Source organism: Lacerta agilis, chromosome 13 (genome assembly GCF_009819535.1).
Source record: "Lacerta agilis isolate rLacAgi1 chromosome 13, rLacAgi1.pri, whole genome shotgun sequence".
Taxonomy (NCBI): Eukaryota; Metazoa; Chordata; class Lepidosauria; order Squamata; family Lacertidae; genus Lacerta; species Lacerta agilis.
Genome location: NC_046324.1, coordinates 36,456,760 through 36,477,524, shown reverse-complemented (window position 1 = coordinate 36,477,524; position 20,765 = coordinate 36,456,760). Strand labels below are relative to the sequence as shown.

The 20,765-nt window shown below is 42.5% G+C and overlaps 2 protein-coding genes across 6 annotated transcripts in view; one reads left to right on the top strand and one right to left on the bottom strand.

Moving 5' to 3' along the window:
• CRAMP1 (cramped chromatin regulator homolog 1) overlaps nucleotides 1–3,120 on the bottom strand; it is a 42,140-nt gene extending 39,020 nt beyond the window's left edge. The window contains exon 1 of one of the 5 annotated variants that reach the window (XM_033168059.1): nucleotides 2,910–3,120. Coding sequence is in view for 2 of the 5 variants with exons in the window: in XM_033168057.1 (XP_033023948.1) it covers nucleotides 607–656 (50 nt within the window). In the remaining 3 variants the exon portion in view is untranslated. Of the gene's footprint in view, nucleotides 1–168; nucleotides 452–606; nucleotides 758–2,909 lie in introns of those variants that run through there. The other 4 variants (XM_033168057.1, XM_033168061.1, XM_033168058.1 and 1 more) reach the window with 4 other exon arrangements.
• Nucleotides 3,121–4,436: 1,316 nt separating this feature from the next.
• Nucleotides 4,437–20,765, top strand: part of IFT140 (intraflagellar transport 140) — an 86,578-nt gene continuing 70,249 nt past the window's right edge. Inside the window, exons 1-10 of the mRNA XM_033166550.1 lie at nucleotides 4,437–4,547; nucleotides 5,449–5,604; nucleotides 6,462–6,683; nucleotides 9,030–9,151; nucleotides 10,727–10,869; nucleotides 13,872–14,044; nucleotides 15,057–15,148; nucleotides 16,428–16,534; nucleotides 17,795–17,943; nucleotides 19,761–19,964. Of these exons, the coding sequence (XP_033022441.1) occupies nucleotides 5,458–5,604; nucleotides 6,462–6,683; nucleotides 9,030–9,151; nucleotides 10,727–10,869; nucleotides 13,872–14,044; nucleotides 15,057–15,148; nucleotides 16,428–16,534; nucleotides 17,795–17,943; nucleotides 19,761–19,964 (1,359 nt within the window). The 5' untranslated portion in view covers nucleotides 4,437–4,547; nucleotides 5,449–5,457. The remainder of the gene's footprint in view (nucleotides 4,548–5,448; nucleotides 5,605–6,461; nucleotides 6,684–9,029; nucleotides 9,152–10,726; nucleotides 10,870–13,871; nucleotides 14,045–15,056; nucleotides 15,149–16,427; nucleotides 16,535–17,794; nucleotides 17,944–19,760; nucleotides 19,965–20,765) is intronic.

The following is a 20,765-nucleotide window of genomic DNA, read 5'->3' as shown; positions in this document are numbered from 1 at the left end:
AGGAGGAAGGGGGGGAGGAGGAGGAGAAGAAGAAGGAGAAGGAGACAGAGAAAGTGGGGAGGGGGCACAAAGTCAACCAAGAGACCCCTTAATAGGAACAAGGAAAAAATATAAAACACCCCGAAGCACAATGCAAACACACAACGCGCAAACACACATAACACACACAGCCTGCCTTCAGAGGGGAGAAGTTTAGCTGCAGAAATTCCTCTCAACATGGCCGCCGTTGTTTGTTACTAAATCCCCTTTCGTTGGCTTGTCCCGACCCAACAACCTGTGCCGGTGGTGGGGAAGCGAGGGGAGGGGGGGAAGGAGGCCAGGAACCCCTCCAAAGGGTAGCCAGCGTCGCCGGGCAGCCCCCTGCCCCCTCGCCGGGAAGGTTAAGGGCGCCTTTGGCAGGGAAAACCGCCGAAGCAAACTCGGGCGTTTGGGGGGAAAGCGTTCGGCAGCCACGGAAAGGAGGAGCCGGAGGGGGGGTGGGAAGCACCCTCGGCGGCACACGGGGAGAGAGGCCAGCAAAAAGAGAGGGGGGGAAATATGAGAGAGAGAGAAAGAGAGAGAGAGAAAATGTTTCCTAAAAAGTGACTCTCCCCCACCCCATCCTACCCATTGTGTGGGTCTTCTGGGCCAGGGGGGCTCTTCTTTCTCCTCACCATGGAGCCGAGGCGATCCGACCTACTGAGGGGGTAAATTCATATTCCTAGATGCAGCAAGCAGCTTCGCTGCCACCTCCTTCCTCTCTCTCTTTTACTCTGTGTGTGTGTGTGTGTGTGTGTGTGTGTGAGAGAGAGAGAGAGAGAGAGAGAGAGCCAGCGTGTGCGCGAGAGTGTGTGAGTGTGTTTGTGTGCCTCTCTAGGACTGGGACTGGCCAAGGCTACAAAGATTTCCAACAACTCCCCACACACCCACTTCCCAATTGCTCAGCACCTTTCCGAATCGCCCTTAAATACGGCGACATTTCTCCTCTCCAAACCAGAACAGCGGCAGGTTTATTTTCCTCGCCAGGGCAACCCCAACAACTTAAAACATTAGCTTGTTGTTTTTAAAAACAAAAAAACAAACCAACACAAACCCAAAACGCACCACTTGCACGCCATTTTTTTTTTAAAGTTTTGCATTTGAAAACGTGGGAGTTACTTAAGGCTTTCACTTCAAATAGCTAAAGAAATAGCTATGGTTTCCTAAAGACATTCTTTCTCTTTTAGTTTTTGTTGTTGTTGCTTTCTTATACCATGGGTTTTTTGAATAACCACAGCTAAACTCAAACCAGATTCAAAACAGTTCCCCCACCCTTAAGACATAGGCTACAATGACCAGCCAGTTTGCCCAATAGTCAGAGGGTTTAACAAATGTGCTCAGATGCTACCGAAATCTTTATTACTTTCACATTACTGAGTTCAGTGTTTACCCAATGCTACGTCAGCATATTCTGCTGTGACCCACAACACATTTTCTGTATTTCACACACACACAAATGCACATGCAGATTAAACTAGTGAACTTCAAAAAAATTGCAAAGTGCTTGAAAGCTTGGTAAAGCCAAAACAACTTTCAAAAAAGTAATAATTCAGGAGTACAAGAGAGGACAATAACACTACAAAACTGTGCACACTTACTTGGAAGTAAGTCCCACTGAATTCAGTGTGACATACTTTTGAGTAAATAGACATAGGATCATGTTGCACTATATAAAATGCAATTTCCTTCCCACAACAGAAATCAAAATTCAAGCACCACCACCAAAAATATAATAACCAACAAAAATAATCCAAGATATCAGACTAAAAGTGCGGCACTCATTGAAATGAACATCAGTACAGTATTACACATTTTACAAAAGGATATGCAGTTGCTTCATAATAGTTTCATTACATATGACTATCAATCACTCCTCTCTGCCTCAAACCCAATTCTAAAACATATATGGAAGTAATCTCTCTCCCCCCCCCCCAAAAAAATCTGTGAAACATATTTGTTAGAAAGCATCAGCTGGAACCAAAGCCTTCAAGTTTACATTCTTGGCAAACTTTTTAATTGTTTTAGGCTATTCTGTGTTGTGTCAGTAGTTTACAAAATTTTTAAAAACCCATAAAATTTAATGTGGAATTAAAAGTCATCTATTTTTACACACAATAGGTATCCAAATTTCATAAACAAGGCAGGACTAGCCAGAAAGGAAATGACGATCACCTGACATTTGAAAGATTTTGATTTGTTTTTTCATTATTCTGTGCTACTGAAAGACCAAAGATTTACAGCATTCAGTTCCACACAAGGGATGATTAAATAAATGAACGTCCAACATCCAGGATGAGGGCCCAATTATGTAAAGAGGCTGGATCTTCTAACACCAACATACCCAACTCATTCTCCCGTCCTCTCCCCAAATAGTGTCCAGTGCTTCCTGGCTTCATCCCGAATGCAAAGAATCCTGTTTTTTGTATTCCACCCACATTATTTCCCCTGCTTCCAGTTTCAACTTTAGGCCCCGCATCACTCCTGTCAAACTGTCAAACTGTGTTGATGTAAAGGACAATTTAGCTTCCCAAAGTTCTCAATCATTCCTTGTTAATCCCCAAACGATTTCATTCCTTCCCGTTCTCTTTGGGGCAGGAGTTTAACGTCAATGATTTCTGCCGTCTCCTAAATCGCGCCCCCTCGCCGCTCCAGATCCGCCCTAAGGAAACGAATCTCTTCTCTCCAGACCCGCTCTAAGGAAGTGAGCCTTTTACTAATCTCACTTCCGTCAGCCGGGGCTCCGGGGCTACAATCCTCCAGAAGTCAGTCCCGCTGCATTTTACTTTCTAGCTAACACGCGAGTTTAGGATTGCATTTGAAGTCTTCTCGATACACATCCTGGAAGGAGAAGAACCGATCTTCAAGAAATAGCATTTGGGCCCAAGTCCTACCTGCTGCATGGATGCACCGTTGCGACGCCGGTACCAGATTCCTGCAGCCTAAAGGCCGATCTTGAAACGTCCCGCTCCGCTGCCCAAATCCCCCCAGCCCCTTGGATTGTTACTCCCACCCTTACGCCTTTCTCGTACACTGGAGACTGATAAGGTCCCCTTCCGCTTCCTCGTTGCCTCCGCGATCAGCAAAGGGGCGGGAAGCAAAGGGTTGGGGAAAAGCACCCAACGGGCCCGGCTGAGCGCGCAGACAGCCACGCCCACACAGACCCTAAACAAATCGCTTCATTGGCCGGCCGAAGCTAGCAGGAAGGCGGAGCCTGAGGCTGCGGTGGTAAAGGTGACCAATCGAAGCGCCGCGCGCGGCTGATGACACCGGGCCAGAACTGGGCCAATGGCGAGGCGGGAGTTAGGAGGCGAGATTCGAGGGAAGAGCAAAGAGGGCGGGAGAGGGGCAGAAGCGTTAGAACCAGATTCTCATTGGCTAGAAGGGAACAGACGTGCGCCGATCGTAAAGGGGAAGGGCCGTGTCATCTGCTAGCATTTCCATTGGCTAGTTTCCTGTTTGACTGGCAGGCGGTAATGGAATAAATAGCCGGTGGAATTTTTTTTATAGGGGGAGGCCTGTTGAGTTTTGCAGCGTTAACAAAGGGTCTTGTCTTGTAGTAGAGTATTAAAACTGTTTTGCATGGAGTCAGCTTTGTTAGATTATTAGAGCCTCCTTCATCAGAGGCATGCTCTGCTTAATTGGGGGCATCTTCATGCACCTGGTGAGATTCAGAACGTAAATAATCGGTTATTCTTGAAGATGCCAACAGATTATTTGCTCAGATTATTTGCTGATGTAGCTGGAAGCGACGTGGAAAACTGTTTTTAAAAAGATGAAATTATCATAGCTATTGTCTTGCAAACCATACTAACTCCAGCCCGTTGTGAGCCATTCCTGTGGTTTTCTTCTCACTACAGAATTCTTTCGGATCCGTGAGCGCGCTAAAGGAGCCAGTTTATGCATTCAGCAGAATTTATTTCCATACAGTATTTATACGAGACTCCTAGCGATAAGAATTCATTTGAGTATATCGCTTCAGTCTGCATGTTGTGTGTTTGTGTGTGTATTTGCAACATAAAAATAAACACCAGTATTGCCTACGCTCCCGGCAGCGCCTCTCTCGCTTTTCATAAGGGATTTTTCTATTTCTCTGTGGATGGCGGATATTGGGACCTTATGCATGCATGCAAACCATCTGCTCCCCCCCCCCGAAGCCCCCGCATTCTTTGTACACATCAAGAGAAAGTGAAAGAAAGACTCAACTCTCCTTGGAAGGAATGCCTTAGAAGGAAGAAGGAGCTTTTTAAACCACCAGGAACTTAAATTACTTACAAGTAAACTGGAATTAGCACCCTCGCTCCGACAGAAACTAAACGGGTCCTAAGGGGCAGCGAGTTGAGAGCTCGGGGGTTTCCGTGAAGATTTCCGGGAAGCGTTCTCCTTCGGAAAACTTCGCGTTCCTTCGGCTCCGTGTTCGGGTGTTTCCGTAACGGCAGCCGTTGTCAAGGGTAACAACGCTCAGCATCTCGTTGAGTCGGGCTTGAGGCCCTCCAGGCCTCTCTGTCGGGCGGAGGTGGCGCTGTGAGCCGGTAAGCGACAAACTCGAGGTGGGACCGTGGGACTGGGGGCAGGTAGGGATTCGCTTCTTTCGATAAGCTCCTCGGGGGTGGGGGTTGCTGCTCGCGAAGGCCGTGGCGCGAATTGGCGCCTCTGGGGCCGGCCCTGTCACGGGCGAAGGGAGAGAAACGTAACTTTCGTGCGCACTCAGGTTGGGGATGAGTTGATGTGAGGGCCATGCTGGGCGATGGGGAGCGCTTCAGCATGTCTATGTGTGCTTAAGACACCTCTGTGCCCCTAATATTGTGGCTCAGGCTTCTCACCTCCTTTTGGGTTGCCTTTTTAACACCTATGAGACCCAGGCAGGAATTTAAAATCTCTCCACAGGTGGTATCTCTAACACCCAGCAAACTCGTCAAGATGTATAAGAAAGGATCCAATGCTTGCTGGAAATGCTAAAATTTTGACTGGTTTAGATTAACTCTTGTAATGAGAAAGCAGAGAAACATCAAAAAGTAGCGGATAAGTTGGTTACCAACAATCTAGATACACAATGATAGGCACGCCAACCAAGAACTTTAAAAGAACCAAGTAAGAAGGGGAGGGAAGTCAGAGGCCATCACATCTCCCAGCTCCTGGCTGGAGCAAGAGTTTTTTTGACCTGCTGGTGGGTGGCGGAAATAATGCTGCTGATGAGCTTCAGTTGACGTATGCTGCATTTCCCCCTCCTCTTCTCACCCTGGTAGGGTGGGGGAGAGAAAGGCTACTGTTTAAAAAGTATAAATTTAAATTCCTTGTGTTTGCACTATAATGGAATGCAAAAATATTTAATTTTATATATCTTTAAAATATGTAGATTTGACTACATTTCCTATTGATGCTCGGGACTTATTTTACAGTTAGTTTGTCTCCAAATACTTGTTTGTGTTGTAGCTCTTTATCATGGCTGTGTACGTTGATCATCGTATAGAAGCTCTTGAGTCCCGTGGACGCCATTCTCACATAGCTTGGCACCCTCAGCAGCCATTTTTGGCTGTTGCATCTATTAATTTAAACTCTGGTGGCAGTGTGGATATTTTTCTAGAGCAGGTGAGCATTCTGAAACTTTCTTTTTCTTCTTTTTTGCACTAGCTTTGAACACTGCTGCATCTGCAAAGATACAGGAGTTCAGTTTTGTTAAACTCAGTTTTTTATGTATTATATATACAGTGTCCTAGTTCACTTTAAATCCATTGAATTACCTCAGGATTTATTACTTTGCTGTTATTATGTCTAATGTTTTATAGGTGTTGTGCAAATATTTTAAGAACACACACTCTGCCCACAGGCTTCTGATTAGACATGATATAAAACACTTTTCCTTTCTACCCTGTCTTGGGAAAGGAAAACAGAGGGTTTCCCCTCTTCCAAGTTGGGTCTTTAGAGAAACCACCAGAACCCCTGTGCTACCTTCCAAAAGACCTGGAGAGAGAGAAGAACCTACCCTTTGTCTTCTCAATTGAGAAGAATGAGGAGGCCTTTTTTGGTTGTTTTTTCAGTTAGGCTTTAGCAGAAAGCATTAAAAATAATTACAAAAGCCCAACTTGTAGGAGGAAGAAAGCATCTTTCCTGCAACTGATGGGAGTTGCAAGTTCAACAATATCTGGAGGGCCACCCCAATACAAACCGTTTTCCTAGTATGCACTGCAGAGCAAAACATTAGGCCTTTTCCCTACATTCTTCCCAGTAACAAAATTCAGCTTAGAGTGTAGTTTTAACTTTCTTTTAAACATAACAATTAGTTAAGTGGAAGGTAGAAAAGGAGTGCTTCTTGTATCACACATGATAGGAGCTAGAATGACCTCTGGAGGTAGAACACCAGTTTATTTGGAGAATGCAGAATGCTTGACTTTTCAGAAGGCTGAAAAGAAGGAATGTAAAAAAGATCTATGTCGTGTTGTTTGCAGGGAGAGTATGTGTGTGATGCACACTTGGAAAGAAGCTTCCAGGCCACATGCCTCAGTTGGCATCCAACCAAACTGATACTGGCAGTGGGCTGTGAGATGGGGGACGTGGTGGTGGTGAACAAGCAGGACAAGGAACATCATGCGGTACCCTCCAACCATAATGCTGATATTACAATTCTAAACTGGAGTACTAATGGCACCCGACTAGTTTCTGGCGACAAAGTAAGTAGCAAAATCAAAATGGTTCTATGATGAACATAGTTTTAATAGGTATTGCAGACATGCAGCTGTATAATAAATAAACTGAAAGAAATGTGGAGGTGGCAAGAGTGTCCTGGGACAAGAATAGGAGAAGGAGTTCTAAAGGACCCGGAAACAAAGTAAGAGGCCAATATTGGGAATGGAGTACCAGAATCCACAGGAGTTAATGTTACCTAGAACTACTTTTCTAGCTTACTATATTGACTTCTGAGAGTGCAGACAGTACAGTTGTCTAGCTCTAAACCTCCATTGGCCTATGTTTGCTGTGGGAATGCAGGGAGTTATCTATGATATGGAAATGAATAGAAAAGTACCTTTATAGTGTAGGAACCCCTCAAGACACAACCCCACAGTCTTTTGGTGTTGTCTATGTTGTTTCAGCATGTATGAGCTATACAATCCCCAGAGGACTCATTTAGTCTTTGCCATTTCGACTGGTTTGTTGATGTGACGAATTCTCAGTATCAAAACCTTTATTGGCATCACTTACAAACATTCAAAATAAATAGGCCAGTACGATCTCGTCACCATATCAACAGTACAGTCACTTGCCAAAGAGAAGAGGAGGCCAGCAATCTATTTCACCTCTGTGGGTCTCCAACAAGGGCAGAGTCCTGTAATGTACTTCAGCGGTAAAATATCAAATAGAGGAGCTTAGCTACTGTCTTGGTGAGCTCCTGGTCTCTCCCCTGTAATAGGAAGCGTATAACCTCTATCTCTGGTTTCCATTTTGAGATACATAATTGGTCTAGGTCAGTGTTTTTCAACCACTGTTCCGTGGCACACTAGTGTGCCGCGAGATGTTGCCTGGTGTGCCGTGGGAAAAATTGAAAAATTCAAGAGAATTACTTTATATATAGTCAATATAGGCACAGAGTTAATTTTTTTAACATTTTCTAATGGTGGTGTGCCTCGTGATTTTTTTCATGAAACAAGTGTGCCTTTGCCCAAAAAAGGTTGAAAAACACTGGTCTAGGTATTGTTGGTGGAGATCATCATACATTTTGCGTTTGAGGACCATGTGAGCTCGAGTTTCCACCAGGTGGGCATCTCATGGGCAGATCCTATCTCCTTCTGCCATCCCTGTGAACCTACCCCAAAGGAGGTTAGAGGGATTAGAATTGAACCTAGCCAGCAAAAAAGCCCTTCTTTCTTGTGGGTTAAACAGAAATTGTAAATAATTGGGATTAGATTCCTGCATGTGACGAATTCTGTTGCCAATGTGTAGCACGTTGTACATGGCTAACTGAAGTGACAGCACATTTGTCTCATGCATCACGTTCTGTCTGCTTTTTCAAGAGCTGTGTTACCTCTTCCTTGTTTAATGCAAAGGTATCAAAATAAGAGTGCAGGAAGGTCCTGAACAGACAGGAATATACCGTATTGTTGAAAAGCAAAAACCCAGTGTATGTTTGCACAGCTTGCTTGTTCTGTTTTGTCAACATTAAAGTGATATTTTTCTGCTGTGTGTCTGCAAAATGAAAAAGAGCAACATGAAGGTCAAACCAGGTGATATGGGAGAGCTGTCTTCAGGATCTTCTGGCTTTTTAAAATCCCCCAATAGCACTAATAGTGGCTTGTGGAGGTGACTTTGGCTCCAGAGGTTTAAAAATTTATTATTAAAATTGTCTGTTTCCTGTTTGGAAGCTAGTACTTGCCTGTGGGGTGTGAGTGGAGATTGCAGGTACCTGTTAGACCACTCCACCCATGTTCCAAGAGGATGCATTAGCAAACCGAGCATAGATGTGGAATGGTCAATGCATCATAGATGGAACAGAGGGTTTTTGCTTGACTACTTTTAAAAAATGAAAGTAATTAGATTAAATCACTGAACAAGAGAAATGAAATACTTTTGGGCCTATTTATGACCCTCATATGACATGGCAGCTGCAATTTTCAATCTGTTCATGTTTATTTTCCAGCACTGGCCATCCAAGTCTAATGTTGTCATGTGTATGCTGATGCCATGTGCTGCAATGTGCTGGATCAAGGTTTGACATACTGCTGCAGGAGCAGCTCTTCAAGTGCTCTTCTGTTGAATGCCAACAGCTGATTTGCATTGTCTCTATCACATGCTGTTGGCATGTGTGTTACCACCTTTGCACATAGCAGCACAACTGGGAGATATCACAGGCTGTTGTGCTCTGAGTAGCAAAGCAAATTGGCTCTGAATGTATTTTCTGTCTTTGCTTGCTTATTTCCAGCTTTTGTCAACAATCCTAAAACAACGCCACAATTCTCAGTGTAAAATGCCAGTAATCAAAGCATTGTGTCAACTATCTTTAATTTTTCTTGTAACCTTTATAGCTTGGTGTCCTTGTGTTATGGAGGATGGACCAGCGGGGTAGAGTTCAGGGGCCCCCTCTGCTTAAGCATGAATATGGAAAGCATCTCAATTACTGCATCTTCCGACCACCCCCTCCTGGCGAGTAAGTAGCATATTCTGGCCAGACTTCTGATAGGCAATAGAAAACAGTCAGGTGGAATCGGACCTCGACTTCCTCAGTGTCCAGTCAACTGTATCTATGTTGGATCAGACATCCTCTTATTTTGAGTGTTTTTGTAACTCATATACTCCCACCATTTATGTTCATTAAAGCTTCTACTCCATCTTCTCATTGAACTTGCTTCTTACTGTTGTATGCCTTCCTCCTAAATCCTCTATTGGAATTAATCTACTTTTTCAGTGTCATGCCCAGGTCCTTTGCCTTCTTATGAACCTGCTTTTCTATTCTGCTTTCATGGTCCCATCACCAGTTCTATTCTGGCTGCACTCCTGCTCTCTGTCCAGATATAGTTCATCATTACCTGCAACTGACAACATGTTAGTAGCTTTTGAATCTGCATTTCTGTTCTTATTTATCTGGAAAATTTATTTCCTGCTTTTACCATTAAAAGTGTCTTACTTAAATTTGAGTAAAAGCAAAATAAAACCAAGAAAAATAACAACAAATACTAAAAAGCAGCAACAAAAGCTATGAAAGACCTGAGAGAATTGTTTCTGAATGCAGTGTAGATTTGTCAACATACAGCAAGCAAAATCTCTTTTGTTGTGGTGAGATCTTGTTGGTAACCAGGAGGTGGTATTCAACTAAGTTTTACTCAGATTAAAGGTAAAGGGACCCCTGACTGTTAGGTCCAGTCACGGATGACTCTGGGGTTGTGGCACACATCTCACTTTACTGGCCGAGGGAGCCAGCATACAGCTTCTGGGTCATGTGGCCAGCATGACTAAGCTGCTTCTGGTGAAGCAGAGCAGTGCACGGAAACGCTGTTTACCTTCCTGCCGGAGTGGTACCTATTTATCTACTTGCATTTCATGCTTTCGAACTGCTAGGTTGGCAGGAGCAGGGACCAAGCAACGGGAGCTCACCCCGTCGCAGGGATTCAAACTGCTGACCTTCTGATCGGCAAGCCCTAGGCTCTGTGGTTTAACCCACAGCGCCACCCGCGTTACTCAGATTAGACCTGTTGAAACTGCCATATTCTGAAATAGCTGAGGTTTCTGATTGATTTTCAAAAACAGCCCTTTGTGAAACACAATACAATAATCTAACCCCACAGGCATCTTTTTATCCATGGCATTGACCCTGGAAGGACACTATGTCATGATGGCCATGACATTGGACCCTTCCACAGTGTCATTGCGGGGAGGGACAGGAGGTGAAATGGCCTTGGAGCAAATTAAAAGTGCTGCTTGTCATAGAAACGAAAAGAAAAAACAACCAAAGAGAAGGGCAGGGAGCAATGCCTCTTTTTTCAACATTAAACTTTCAGCACACCACTAGCGCAAAATTAAATTGCCACATAACACCTTCAGTACTTTCTTTAATTACTAATAATGTCCAGAAACAAGCTAATACTGGAAATAATATTTGCAATAGTTTGAGGGATTCTGCTCTAGGCCTGGAGTGAGACTTTCCCCTTTGTCATAAGCGATTGCTGCTTCTGACAGTTCCTCCAAGAAAGGAGCCAAAAATAACATGCTGTGTTGTTGCCTGCAGGGACTTGGTACAGCTAGCAAAAGCTGCAGTCAGTGGAGATGAGAAGGCCCTGGACATGTTTAACTGGAGAAAATCTGGGATGGGAATGCCTCTGAAAATGGGACCGCAAGAAGGGCTGTCCTTCTTCGTCAGTGTGACAGATGGTACGGAAACTGCTGTAGCCTGGTGGGAAAAGTCACCTTATTGAGGCTTTCTTGGCCTATGCATTGTGAGGAGGTAAAAAAAAATCTGAAAGGAATGGTTTGGATGATCTTTCCAGTCCAATTCTCTCCCATTCTTATGGTGAAAGATATCAGTAGATCCTCCTTTTTTGAAGTTCTATTTTCTTAGACAAAGATCATTTGTGGAAACAGACTTTGTAACTGAATTTATTGATTGTATAATAGTATTTGTTAAACTGTATCAAATTTGATTTCTAAAGAATAGTAGTAAAATTGTGATTAAAGGTGCTGTACAGGTTTGCAGGAGAGCACTAACAAGGTAAAAGTGTCACACCCTTGCCAGTAAAATGCTTTCCTCAGACTCGCTTCTATCAGACTCAGCTTTACTATATTCTGTTGTTTCCTTTCTGAAGAAGAAAAGGACATCGTAAAAAGGGGCATCTAAATCTTGCATGATTTAAAAACACACTTGTACTGCTTTCCACTTGATGGGTCTATGTACCTCCAGATTAGCCTCTGTAAGAGATACAAGATGCCACAATATTGGTTTTGTCTAAATCTTATTGCTGCATGCCAACTGAGAATAGCATTCTTTTTCTTTTTCTTTTTTGCTTTTGACAAAACTAATACTGTATTGTTGCATCTACCTTCTCTTATTGTCTCTTAGTTTGTCAGTGCATAACCCTACCTAGTGGTAAGCAGTAGAGGTATACAGTATCTTTAAATGATACAAGTTTTGCCCTTTCCCATAATTTTTAGGGGGCCAAAACAAGGTAAAGGACAGAAGAAAATTGCCCATCTATTTCAGCATCCTCTTCTCACAATGCCCACCCGCCTATGGGAAACCCTCAAACAGGACCCAAACATAAGTGCACTCTGCCTTCCTGTGATCTTCTGCAAGAGGTTTTCAGAAGCATTACTGCCTCTGACTGTGGTGCATAGCCATCATGGCTAATAGCCATTGTTAGCCTTCTCAGTGAATATGTTCATTCCTTTTTTAAAGCCATCCACATTGGTGGCCATCACTTCCTCTTTTGGGAGTGAGTTCCATAGTTTAACTGCACTGTGTGAACAAATGTTTCCTTTTATCTGTTCTGAATCTTCCAACATTTAGCTTCATTGGATGTCTACAGGTTTGTGTTACAAAGGACAGCTGCCTCTTGGGGGTAAGGGAGAGCTATTTGACTTCTCTAAAATCTACATGTTGGTCTCCCACCATTTACGCTGTTGATATTGAAAGTGAGAAATACCAATTTCAGCACTATCCTACAGTCTCTTTATGGTGCATTAATTCTTTGCTGCCTTTTGTTTTCAGACCCTATATAAGTTTTGTCCTCATATTAGCACAGCTCTTGTACACTTTCCAGGTGAGCCTTTGTGTGGTTCTGCAGTGAAAGCTTTTATCTACGGGGCAATGAAAAGCCCCAAACAGCCCTTACCTCTATACTAATAAAGGATATTGAAACAGTGGGTGGTCTTGCATAACGATATTCAGCACTTTGTATTGCAGTATCCTGGCCCCTTGGAACTTTCAAACAAACCAAGCCTGAAAGTCCTGGAATCCTAATCAAATTACAGCTTTTACAATGGTGCTCCACTCACCTAGGCTTTTCAGTCATTTTAATTGCCTCTTTTTTGGGTGTTTTTTTTAAGAACTCTGATTAAAAGCTTTGAATCTCTCTATAGGAGCTTTATGCAAGTTGGGGGCCACTCTGTAGTTGTAATAACTGGCCATCAGTACAGGGAATTACTTTGTGTTTAGAATTTTGCTTATAAATGTTTTCTCTGTGTTGTTGTGTTAAGGGTACAAAAAGTATAGTTGTTCCCTTTGTTTGTTTTGAGATTTTTTATCAATCCTTTTCAAGAACCATTTTGCTTCAGAACCCTTTCTGGTGTCAAATTGTGAAGAAGTAAACAAATATTTTAAAAAATAACAATTTCCTGTCATACATGGTTCTTTTAAAACCTGTTTGCAAGGTGCTTTGATATTCCTTCCTTAACTAAAACAGCCAAAATAAATATATATATATATATTTAAATATCCAGTAGCACCTTAAAGACCAACTAAGTTTGTTCTGGGTATAAGCTTTCGTGTGCATGCACACTTCTTCAAATACCTTAACTAAAGCAGTTAGCATATGAGGGACACAATGTACTACATTATTTTAAACTGTTTTAAACATTGTTTACCAGTAATTATTATAACCCACCCAGGTCCTTAGGATGAAAAAACCCAATAGTAATAATAATAATACATTTTAGATGTGTCCTTGAAATTCCTTAGCTGTACATTTGTAAAATAAAATAAAATAAAATTGTAGTAAGCTGTGGATGGAAATGTTTTTGTAGATAATGTGTATCCTACAGGAAGATGTGAATGGTTATAGCTCCCTGTTGTTCACTTGGCAATAAATTCTGATTTACCTTTGTGTAATGCATGAACCAACCTTTGACAAGTGCCTTATAATAATGTTTGACAAGAACATAATAATGGTTCACACATTCCCAAACAGTTGGCATTCTTGGGTACCTTTTCTACTTTTTTTTTTTTTGGCTTGGAAGCATAGCAAAGTAGAAAAAGGCAGGTGGCAATAATGCTAAAGCAATTCCAGCCTGCTTTAAGAGCTTTGGATCTTGACCAGCACAGAAAAGCAATTGCTATTGTACTGTTGTTGTTTTCTCCCCCTAACCTCCATTCTGGTAAACTGGTGTGATGCATTTCAAGAACTTGCAATAGCCAATATCTGTCAGGACTTACTTAGTGTTCTCTTGAAATGACCTGGCTATACTAAAACCAAGGGAGAAGCCTGTTTTGTAATACAGTATTATAAGTCTATGGCAATATGGATACTGAGCAAAATAAGCTTGACTCTATATTACTTTTTATTCAAGCTGGGTGTATTTTCTAGGCCAGTGTGTATTTTGCTTTGTTCTGTAGGAATATTATAATTTACCAGAATGAAACAACCTTGATTTCATTGCAGGAACTGTGCATTATGTGAACGAGAGGGGGAAAACGAGCCAGGCATTGACCACAGAGAGTTCAGTTCAAAAGCTGCTTTTCATGGAAAAAGATATATTGGTAGTAATAACAGAGACTCTCCTCTTATCTCTTCACAAAATTTCTCTTGAAGGAGAAGCAGAGGAGGTCTTGAAGGTAGGCACTGTGGGCTGTGTGATAACATCATTTAAAAGAGAAAATTGATACTTTGGTTTTCTGACAAGTCTGCAGGCTGCACAAAAGAATCTTGAAGGCAATTTATTGTACATTGTGGAAATTAGGATTCCAGATGCTAGTGGAGCAAATATTCGAAGTGTTCTCTCTTTTTGAACATTCCTGCTTAAAACAGTGAGTCCGCTGAGCTACACTGCACAAGGTTGGAGCCATGTATTTCAGCTGGCCATGAACTTTAAGAGAGGACACTTAATAGTACGGTGTATATTTTACATGAAGAATGCTCCTTGGTGAGGTAGAAGGACTGGGAAAGACCCCTGTTGGACTGAGCTGCTACCAGTCAGAGAAGACATTGGCCTAATTGGGACCAATGGTCCAACTCCATATTAAGACAGCATAAAAGGTTTAGTGTGTAGCTGTCAACGAAACACTTACCCTAAATTGGAGCAACAGGAGGATGTCTGCACTTGCTTCTGCGAGTGTAGAACTGTCCCTGACAGTGAAGCAAATAAGGAATCATCTGCTTATGAGGAAGCTCTGTGTGTGATTTGGGCAGGGTTTTTCTCAGCTTTATACCCTTAGTTGTAAAATGACAGCAATTGCTGACTTTCAAAGGAAGGATTGTTACGAAGATAATAGCTGTCTTAATCCGTCACAGAAAAAACAAAGTCTTGTGGTTCCATGAGGACCAATGGTATTTATTGCTGCATATGTTTTTGTGAACTAGAATCTACTTTGTCAGATGCATCCTGTAATATATTTTTTTAGTTTTTACAGCACTATAAGATTATTTGTTGTACAATTGTCTGACAACTAAAAACATCTAGTAAGCAAACCTAAAAACATACATTCAGGCCTTAAAAACATGAGTTATCTGAGAAGTAAACTCATTATTTGCCATTATTCCACCCCAACCCCATTGCTGCCAAGTAATACAATGAGAGTACTGTACCTTGTGTTTTCAATACTGTCTCCTTGCATAACTTATTATCAGGTGAAGCTGAGTGGAAGAATGGATCATCCTGCTGATATCATTTTGATTGACCGTAGCCTTCTTATAGCAGCAACAGGTGAAACAGTTCTTAGGTAAGAAAACTGGCAAGGGGGGCTTGGCTTAGTACCAGGTTGTGGGCTGTGTTGCTGTTTAGATACTATGTCATTTTTCAGGTAAATTTCATCGAACAGTGTCTTTAGCCTGATTGTGAACCATTTGTCCCCATTTAAAGGGTCACTATCTTGAGGGCCCTCAAGAATGTGAGCTGCAGACTCAACAAATCTTGCCTATGCCACACACTTGCTAGATGGCCTTAGGAAAGCCTCTTAGCTTCAATCTCTGCCCCCAAATATGTGAATAATAATGCTGTTTTAGCTTGTGGGTTTGTCATAAGGGTTACTGGGAGAATGTATGTGAAGGCCTTGGAACATTTTAAATGTGCTATATAAAAGCTGCGTAGTGTTGTTGTTAAAAGGATTATAGGAGACTTCCCAACCTGGTGCACTCCAGATGTTGGATTACAATTCCCATCAGCTCCAGCCACCATGTCAGGCTTTGGGGGCTTGGTTCCCTCCCCCCTTGGCCGTTGATAAGCAGTACAAAGAGAAAGCAGTCTCTTACCAGTAACAAAAATGCTTAACGAATGCAGCAAAAGAACAAGTGACCATTCTCAGAGTGCAGGTGCTCCTAATTCAGGTTCCTCCCACTTCCCTCTAGTCACTTCCGTCCTCTCGTCTCCGTTTCCAACCTTATTTCTCAATCATTGAGCCTTTTGCAAAGCCACCTTATCTAATCTCCTAGCCTTGGGACTGAAGAGGTTGTACATCTTCCAGTGAGAGAGAGCCTGCTATCTCACTCTCTTCCCTTTCTTCTTATTGTTGTTCACCTCCCAGTTCTGCCCAACTATTATCTTCCAAAGTGTGACCCTCAGCAAACCATTGTTCCAAATCAACACTACTCCACTGCTCCTGTGGAGTTTCAGGATCCTGGCCATGAGCAGGGGTAGGGGTAGGCTCCCATCATTCCTCATCAGAGTTGTACTCCTCAGCCTGGTCTCTGAATCACCATGGCAATGGATAGGGATGGTGAGAATTGTAGTAGCCCCACCCCCACCCCCGCCAAATGTGGCGAGTCCCAGGATAAGGCAGAGTATGCCATTATAGTGTGTTCTACCATTAGCTGTTACTTCCCTGGGGCAGTGCTAAGTGAGACAAGAAGGACTTCATTGTGCATAAAGGTTGCTACAAAAGAGCAGAAGCTACACCAAAAAGGCAAATGAGGAGGAGAAAAGCTGAGGGCAGGATCTGTGCCTGTGGCCAGCTTGTTGACAAGGTGACTTCTTATCTACCCTCCTCTGTACTTTCTCTGTAGGTTCTGGGACTTGGAGAAAGGTGAGAACTATGTACTGGATCTGGATGAGCAGCTTGGGTTTGAAATAGGAGAGTGCCTCAACTGTGTTTCCTTTTGCAATGCTAAAGGTGAGGAAGAACATCTTTCGTTGACTTCTGATGACCCAGTTATTCAAATTTGCAGTCCCGTGGCATTCATTCAATTACACTCTGCTTGGTTGAGAGTTATCTATTGAAATTGCTATGAAATTTAAATGTAACTTGCTTATACATAGTATAAATGTTACTGAAGAACTGTGCTACTGGAATAATAATCCCTAACAGAATGAAGGAGATTGGAAAATAAACAGAGGAATTGTAAAACAGAGGAATTTTAACAGGTATTAGGTAGGACATGCGCCTTCACACATAGATTATTCCTTGGCCTTCCACTTCTAAAGGCTCGGTGCAGGTGACAGGGCAGTAATACATTACTGCTAGCATTAAACTTTATTTTGTGCCATTTGGACACTGAATGCTGTTCAGAATCTGGAAGAAATATATGGCCAGGCTGGCAAAGAAGCCAGAGATAGGTGCTCAGCAGTGGGGAGAACTGAAAGTAGAACTGAAAGTACAGATACTTTTAATGCACTTCACCGATCAATTTCCCCCTAACATCCCAAGCCACTGTTGGGGGCAGCATACCAAATGGAGTGTGCTGTGTGCCAAACATTCAGGTTTTACCAAGGGCTATGGAGTGTTCTTAGTCCTGGATATGGAGTTATTTGTATAGTGTGTGACTTACTAAATCAAATTTGGCTAGCTTAGTATTATGTGTGGCTGCCACTCTTGTCTCTTTCAATGTTAAAACTGAAATCCTTTGTCCCGGTTTCTCTACTTCTCCTATCCTTATCCTCCAAGCTCTACCTCCTCCCTATATCTCCCTCAATCCTTTCCTCTTTTCATCACCCCTCATCTCACTCTAGGGCTTTATTACCCTGTTATCCTTGTCTAACTCCTCTATATGCACCTTTCATTTTTACAACTCGTGGTTGCTAGCTTCCCTGCCATTGCCACATCTGTAGAGAAAAGCTGATTACTTTTCTTGGGGATTCTTCTTACAGTGCATACACTAGGCAAAGGTTTACATGGCGGTGGGGAACTTGTGCCGCCCCCCAGGTGTTGTTGGAACTCACAACTCCCATCAGTGTCAGACAGCATGGACAGGATGATGGGAATCATAATACAACAACCTCTTGAGAGCCACAGGGTTCTCATCCCTTCCCAAACACAAGTTGTGTTATACAGACTTGATTGCTTATACTAGAGTCTGATGGATTGTTGGGTTTTATATAGTCCAATATAAATGATGATGTTGACCTGATCAGAAGAGTGTGGTGCATTTTGCAGGTCTTCTATCAGCTGGCACCGACAGAGGGAAGATAGCTATGTGGAGGAAAGTGGCATCCCCTGCCCAAAGCACTTGCTCACAGGAAGCCAAGGACAGCTGGAAGCTTCAAGCACCTACTGAGCTTGAGGGGAATATAATTCAAATACAGGTGAAACAGTGAATATATTCCTTCCTACTTTTTTGTTTATTTAGGTGTAATAGTGTGTACCATGGAGGATGCATTCACCAGTAAGCAGGTTTGGTGCACAGATTAAACTGCCTGAAATAAGGCTGCTGCCACCCTTCCTCCTTGCTCTTCTCTCCCAACCCCTTTTTTAAGTAGGTATGCATATATATGATTGCATGTCCAGTTATAGTAGAGTAGGGCTGGACTCTCATTGGGCAGATGTGTGCCTCTGATTTCTGTAACTTTTATGAATCTTGCTGGTTTCCCCTCCCGACCTATTTGGCACATTGGTTTCACTTGACTCATGGTTCATGAGTCACTTGCAAAAGGAAACACCTGTACATTTCCCAGTCCTCCCCAACTGTCTTTAAAAATTATTTCACAGAGGACAAAACGCATGACAAATTTTTATATCTGACAAGATTTCATGAGCTGACAACTAGTTTTTCATCAAAATTCCATTGGATATATCCTTCCACATAAGAGGAGTTTTGTAAGCTATGGAAGTCACATCATTCAGAGGTAAAATTAAAACCATTTGGGAACTGCTTTCAAAATTTCTATACACTCTGTCATATCAGAAGTTACAGTATTAACCAGTCTTGCCCAGTCGTGCTGCCTTGAGTATGAGCTGTAAAAGAGAGCCCCTCCATTCTACTAGACAGCCAGCTCCTCTTCTTCACACTATTAGACTCTAGAGCAGTAGGTGGGGAACCTGTGCTTCTCCAGATGTTGCTGAACTACAACTCCCATCATCCCTGAACATTGACTATGCTGTCTGGCACTGATGGGAGTAGGATGTCTAGAGCAGTGTTTTTCAACCTTTTTTGGGCAAGGGCACACTTGTTTTATGAAAAAAATCACGAGGCACACCACCATTAGAAAATGTTAAAAAATTTAACTCTGTGCCTATATTGACTATATATAAAGTAATTCTCTTGAATAGGAATCAAATAAACACAATTTTTCCCACGGCACACCAGGCAACATCTCGCGGCACACTAGTGTGCCGCGGAACAGTGGTTGAAAAACACTGGTCTAGAGGGCCATGCGTTTCCCTTGTTTGGAATAAGTGGCACCAAATGTTCTATTTTGAGTGCTAACTTGCACAGAGATGAGGGTAATAATAATAATAATAATATATTTGTTTATTATTTATACCCCATCCACCTGGCTGGGTTTTCCCAGCCACTCTGGACAGCTCCCAAAAGAATAGTAAAACATGATAAAAGATCAAACATTTTTTTTAAATGACTCCATGAATACAGATGTTGCTTCAGCAGCAGTCATTCTCAGACCAAGCTTTAAATAGGAACTACAGCTCTATCTCAATAGCTAGCTCTGCTTTTGTTGAGAGGAGCCTCTTGATTTAAAGGGGTCCAGCCCGCTTTAGCACTCATTGACTCTCATGGAGCAGGGGAGACTGTAATTGTGCTAGGACTTCACTCAGGAATCCCCTAAGTCAAAGAAGGGCCATGTGACATCCTTGGCTGGGCCAGAGGGGTAGTGGCAGCACAGGCTCTTCTTGTATCAGTGCTTCCAGTTGGTTAGGTGCTCCTGGGGCTGGCCCAGAAGACAATTCCCACTCCACTCCAAATCCACAAGCATGAAAACTGCTGTAGAATTTTGAACTTCACTGAGTTAACATTTTAAAAAAGAAATAATGTAAGTGGTATTTGCCTTTTGTTCATGCTTTTTATAGAATCTTAATGCTCTAGTTCAAATGCATTGTGTTCATTTTCTATTTTAAAATGAGTTACTTGTTGTACTTAATCTCTCTTTCTTCATATTGTCTCTAGTGGGGATCCAAAAAAAATTTGTTGGCAGTAAACACAGGCAGCTCTGTAGCAATCCTTAATGAACAGGCAATGTTGTCACACTTTCACGAGCAAGTAGCAGTGGTGCAAATTTCGCCAAACCTATTCAACATTACCTCCTTCAGCACAGGAATGACTGACAACCTTCGCATCGACATGCATGTGAATGGAGTGTGTTGCACTAAGGTAACTTGCATCACTGCCAATAGATTTTCTTGTCAGGTTGGGGTTCTTTGTGGGGGGATGGAAAATATGTTGTTAGTGTATTTTTAAAAATTGGATACAGAGCAGCAGTAATAATGGATACAGGAGTCAGTAAAGCACATGCTGTGCAGGCAAGTACAACTAAACAAACACACAATAAATGAGATGAAGCCACCAGAGGTAACTACCAAAACCTTGAGTAGACAGGACAGACCTAAAGGATAACTACAAATGTTTCAGGCACACCATCCTTGGGGTTCCCACAGTTGGGTTAGAAGCCCAGGAAAGGCCCTCTCTTTGGTAGGTACTCTGATAATTCTCCAAGCAAGGATACCTAGAGGAGGGACTCTAATTATAATCTCAGCTGTTTGACAAAGTCATATAGGTGCAGACAGCACTCTGTTATCATCTTTTGTGCAAAAACAAAACTTGGTTTTTCTCGAGAGAGGGCGCATATGACAGCCAACTGCTATAGCAAGGCTATTCCAGCCTCCAAATCCCAACCCCCTTCTGCTGTTGCCTGTAGGGAGGAAAATTACCGTGGGTTTTCCTAGCCCCCTGATGTTAACATAAATATTTACATGGGTGCAGAGGGGAGTGGATTTGAATCTTTGTTGCTGTTGCATGACATCTAAACAGGTCTAGCAGTTCAGAGCAAAGCCTTGTCTGTATGGGTGTAAGATCCTTTCCTAGCAACAAGATGCAGAGCACCTTCACTGCTTTCTTACTGCCTTAGTCTGAAGAAACTCATTTGTATTCATTTTACATATTTATTGTCAGATT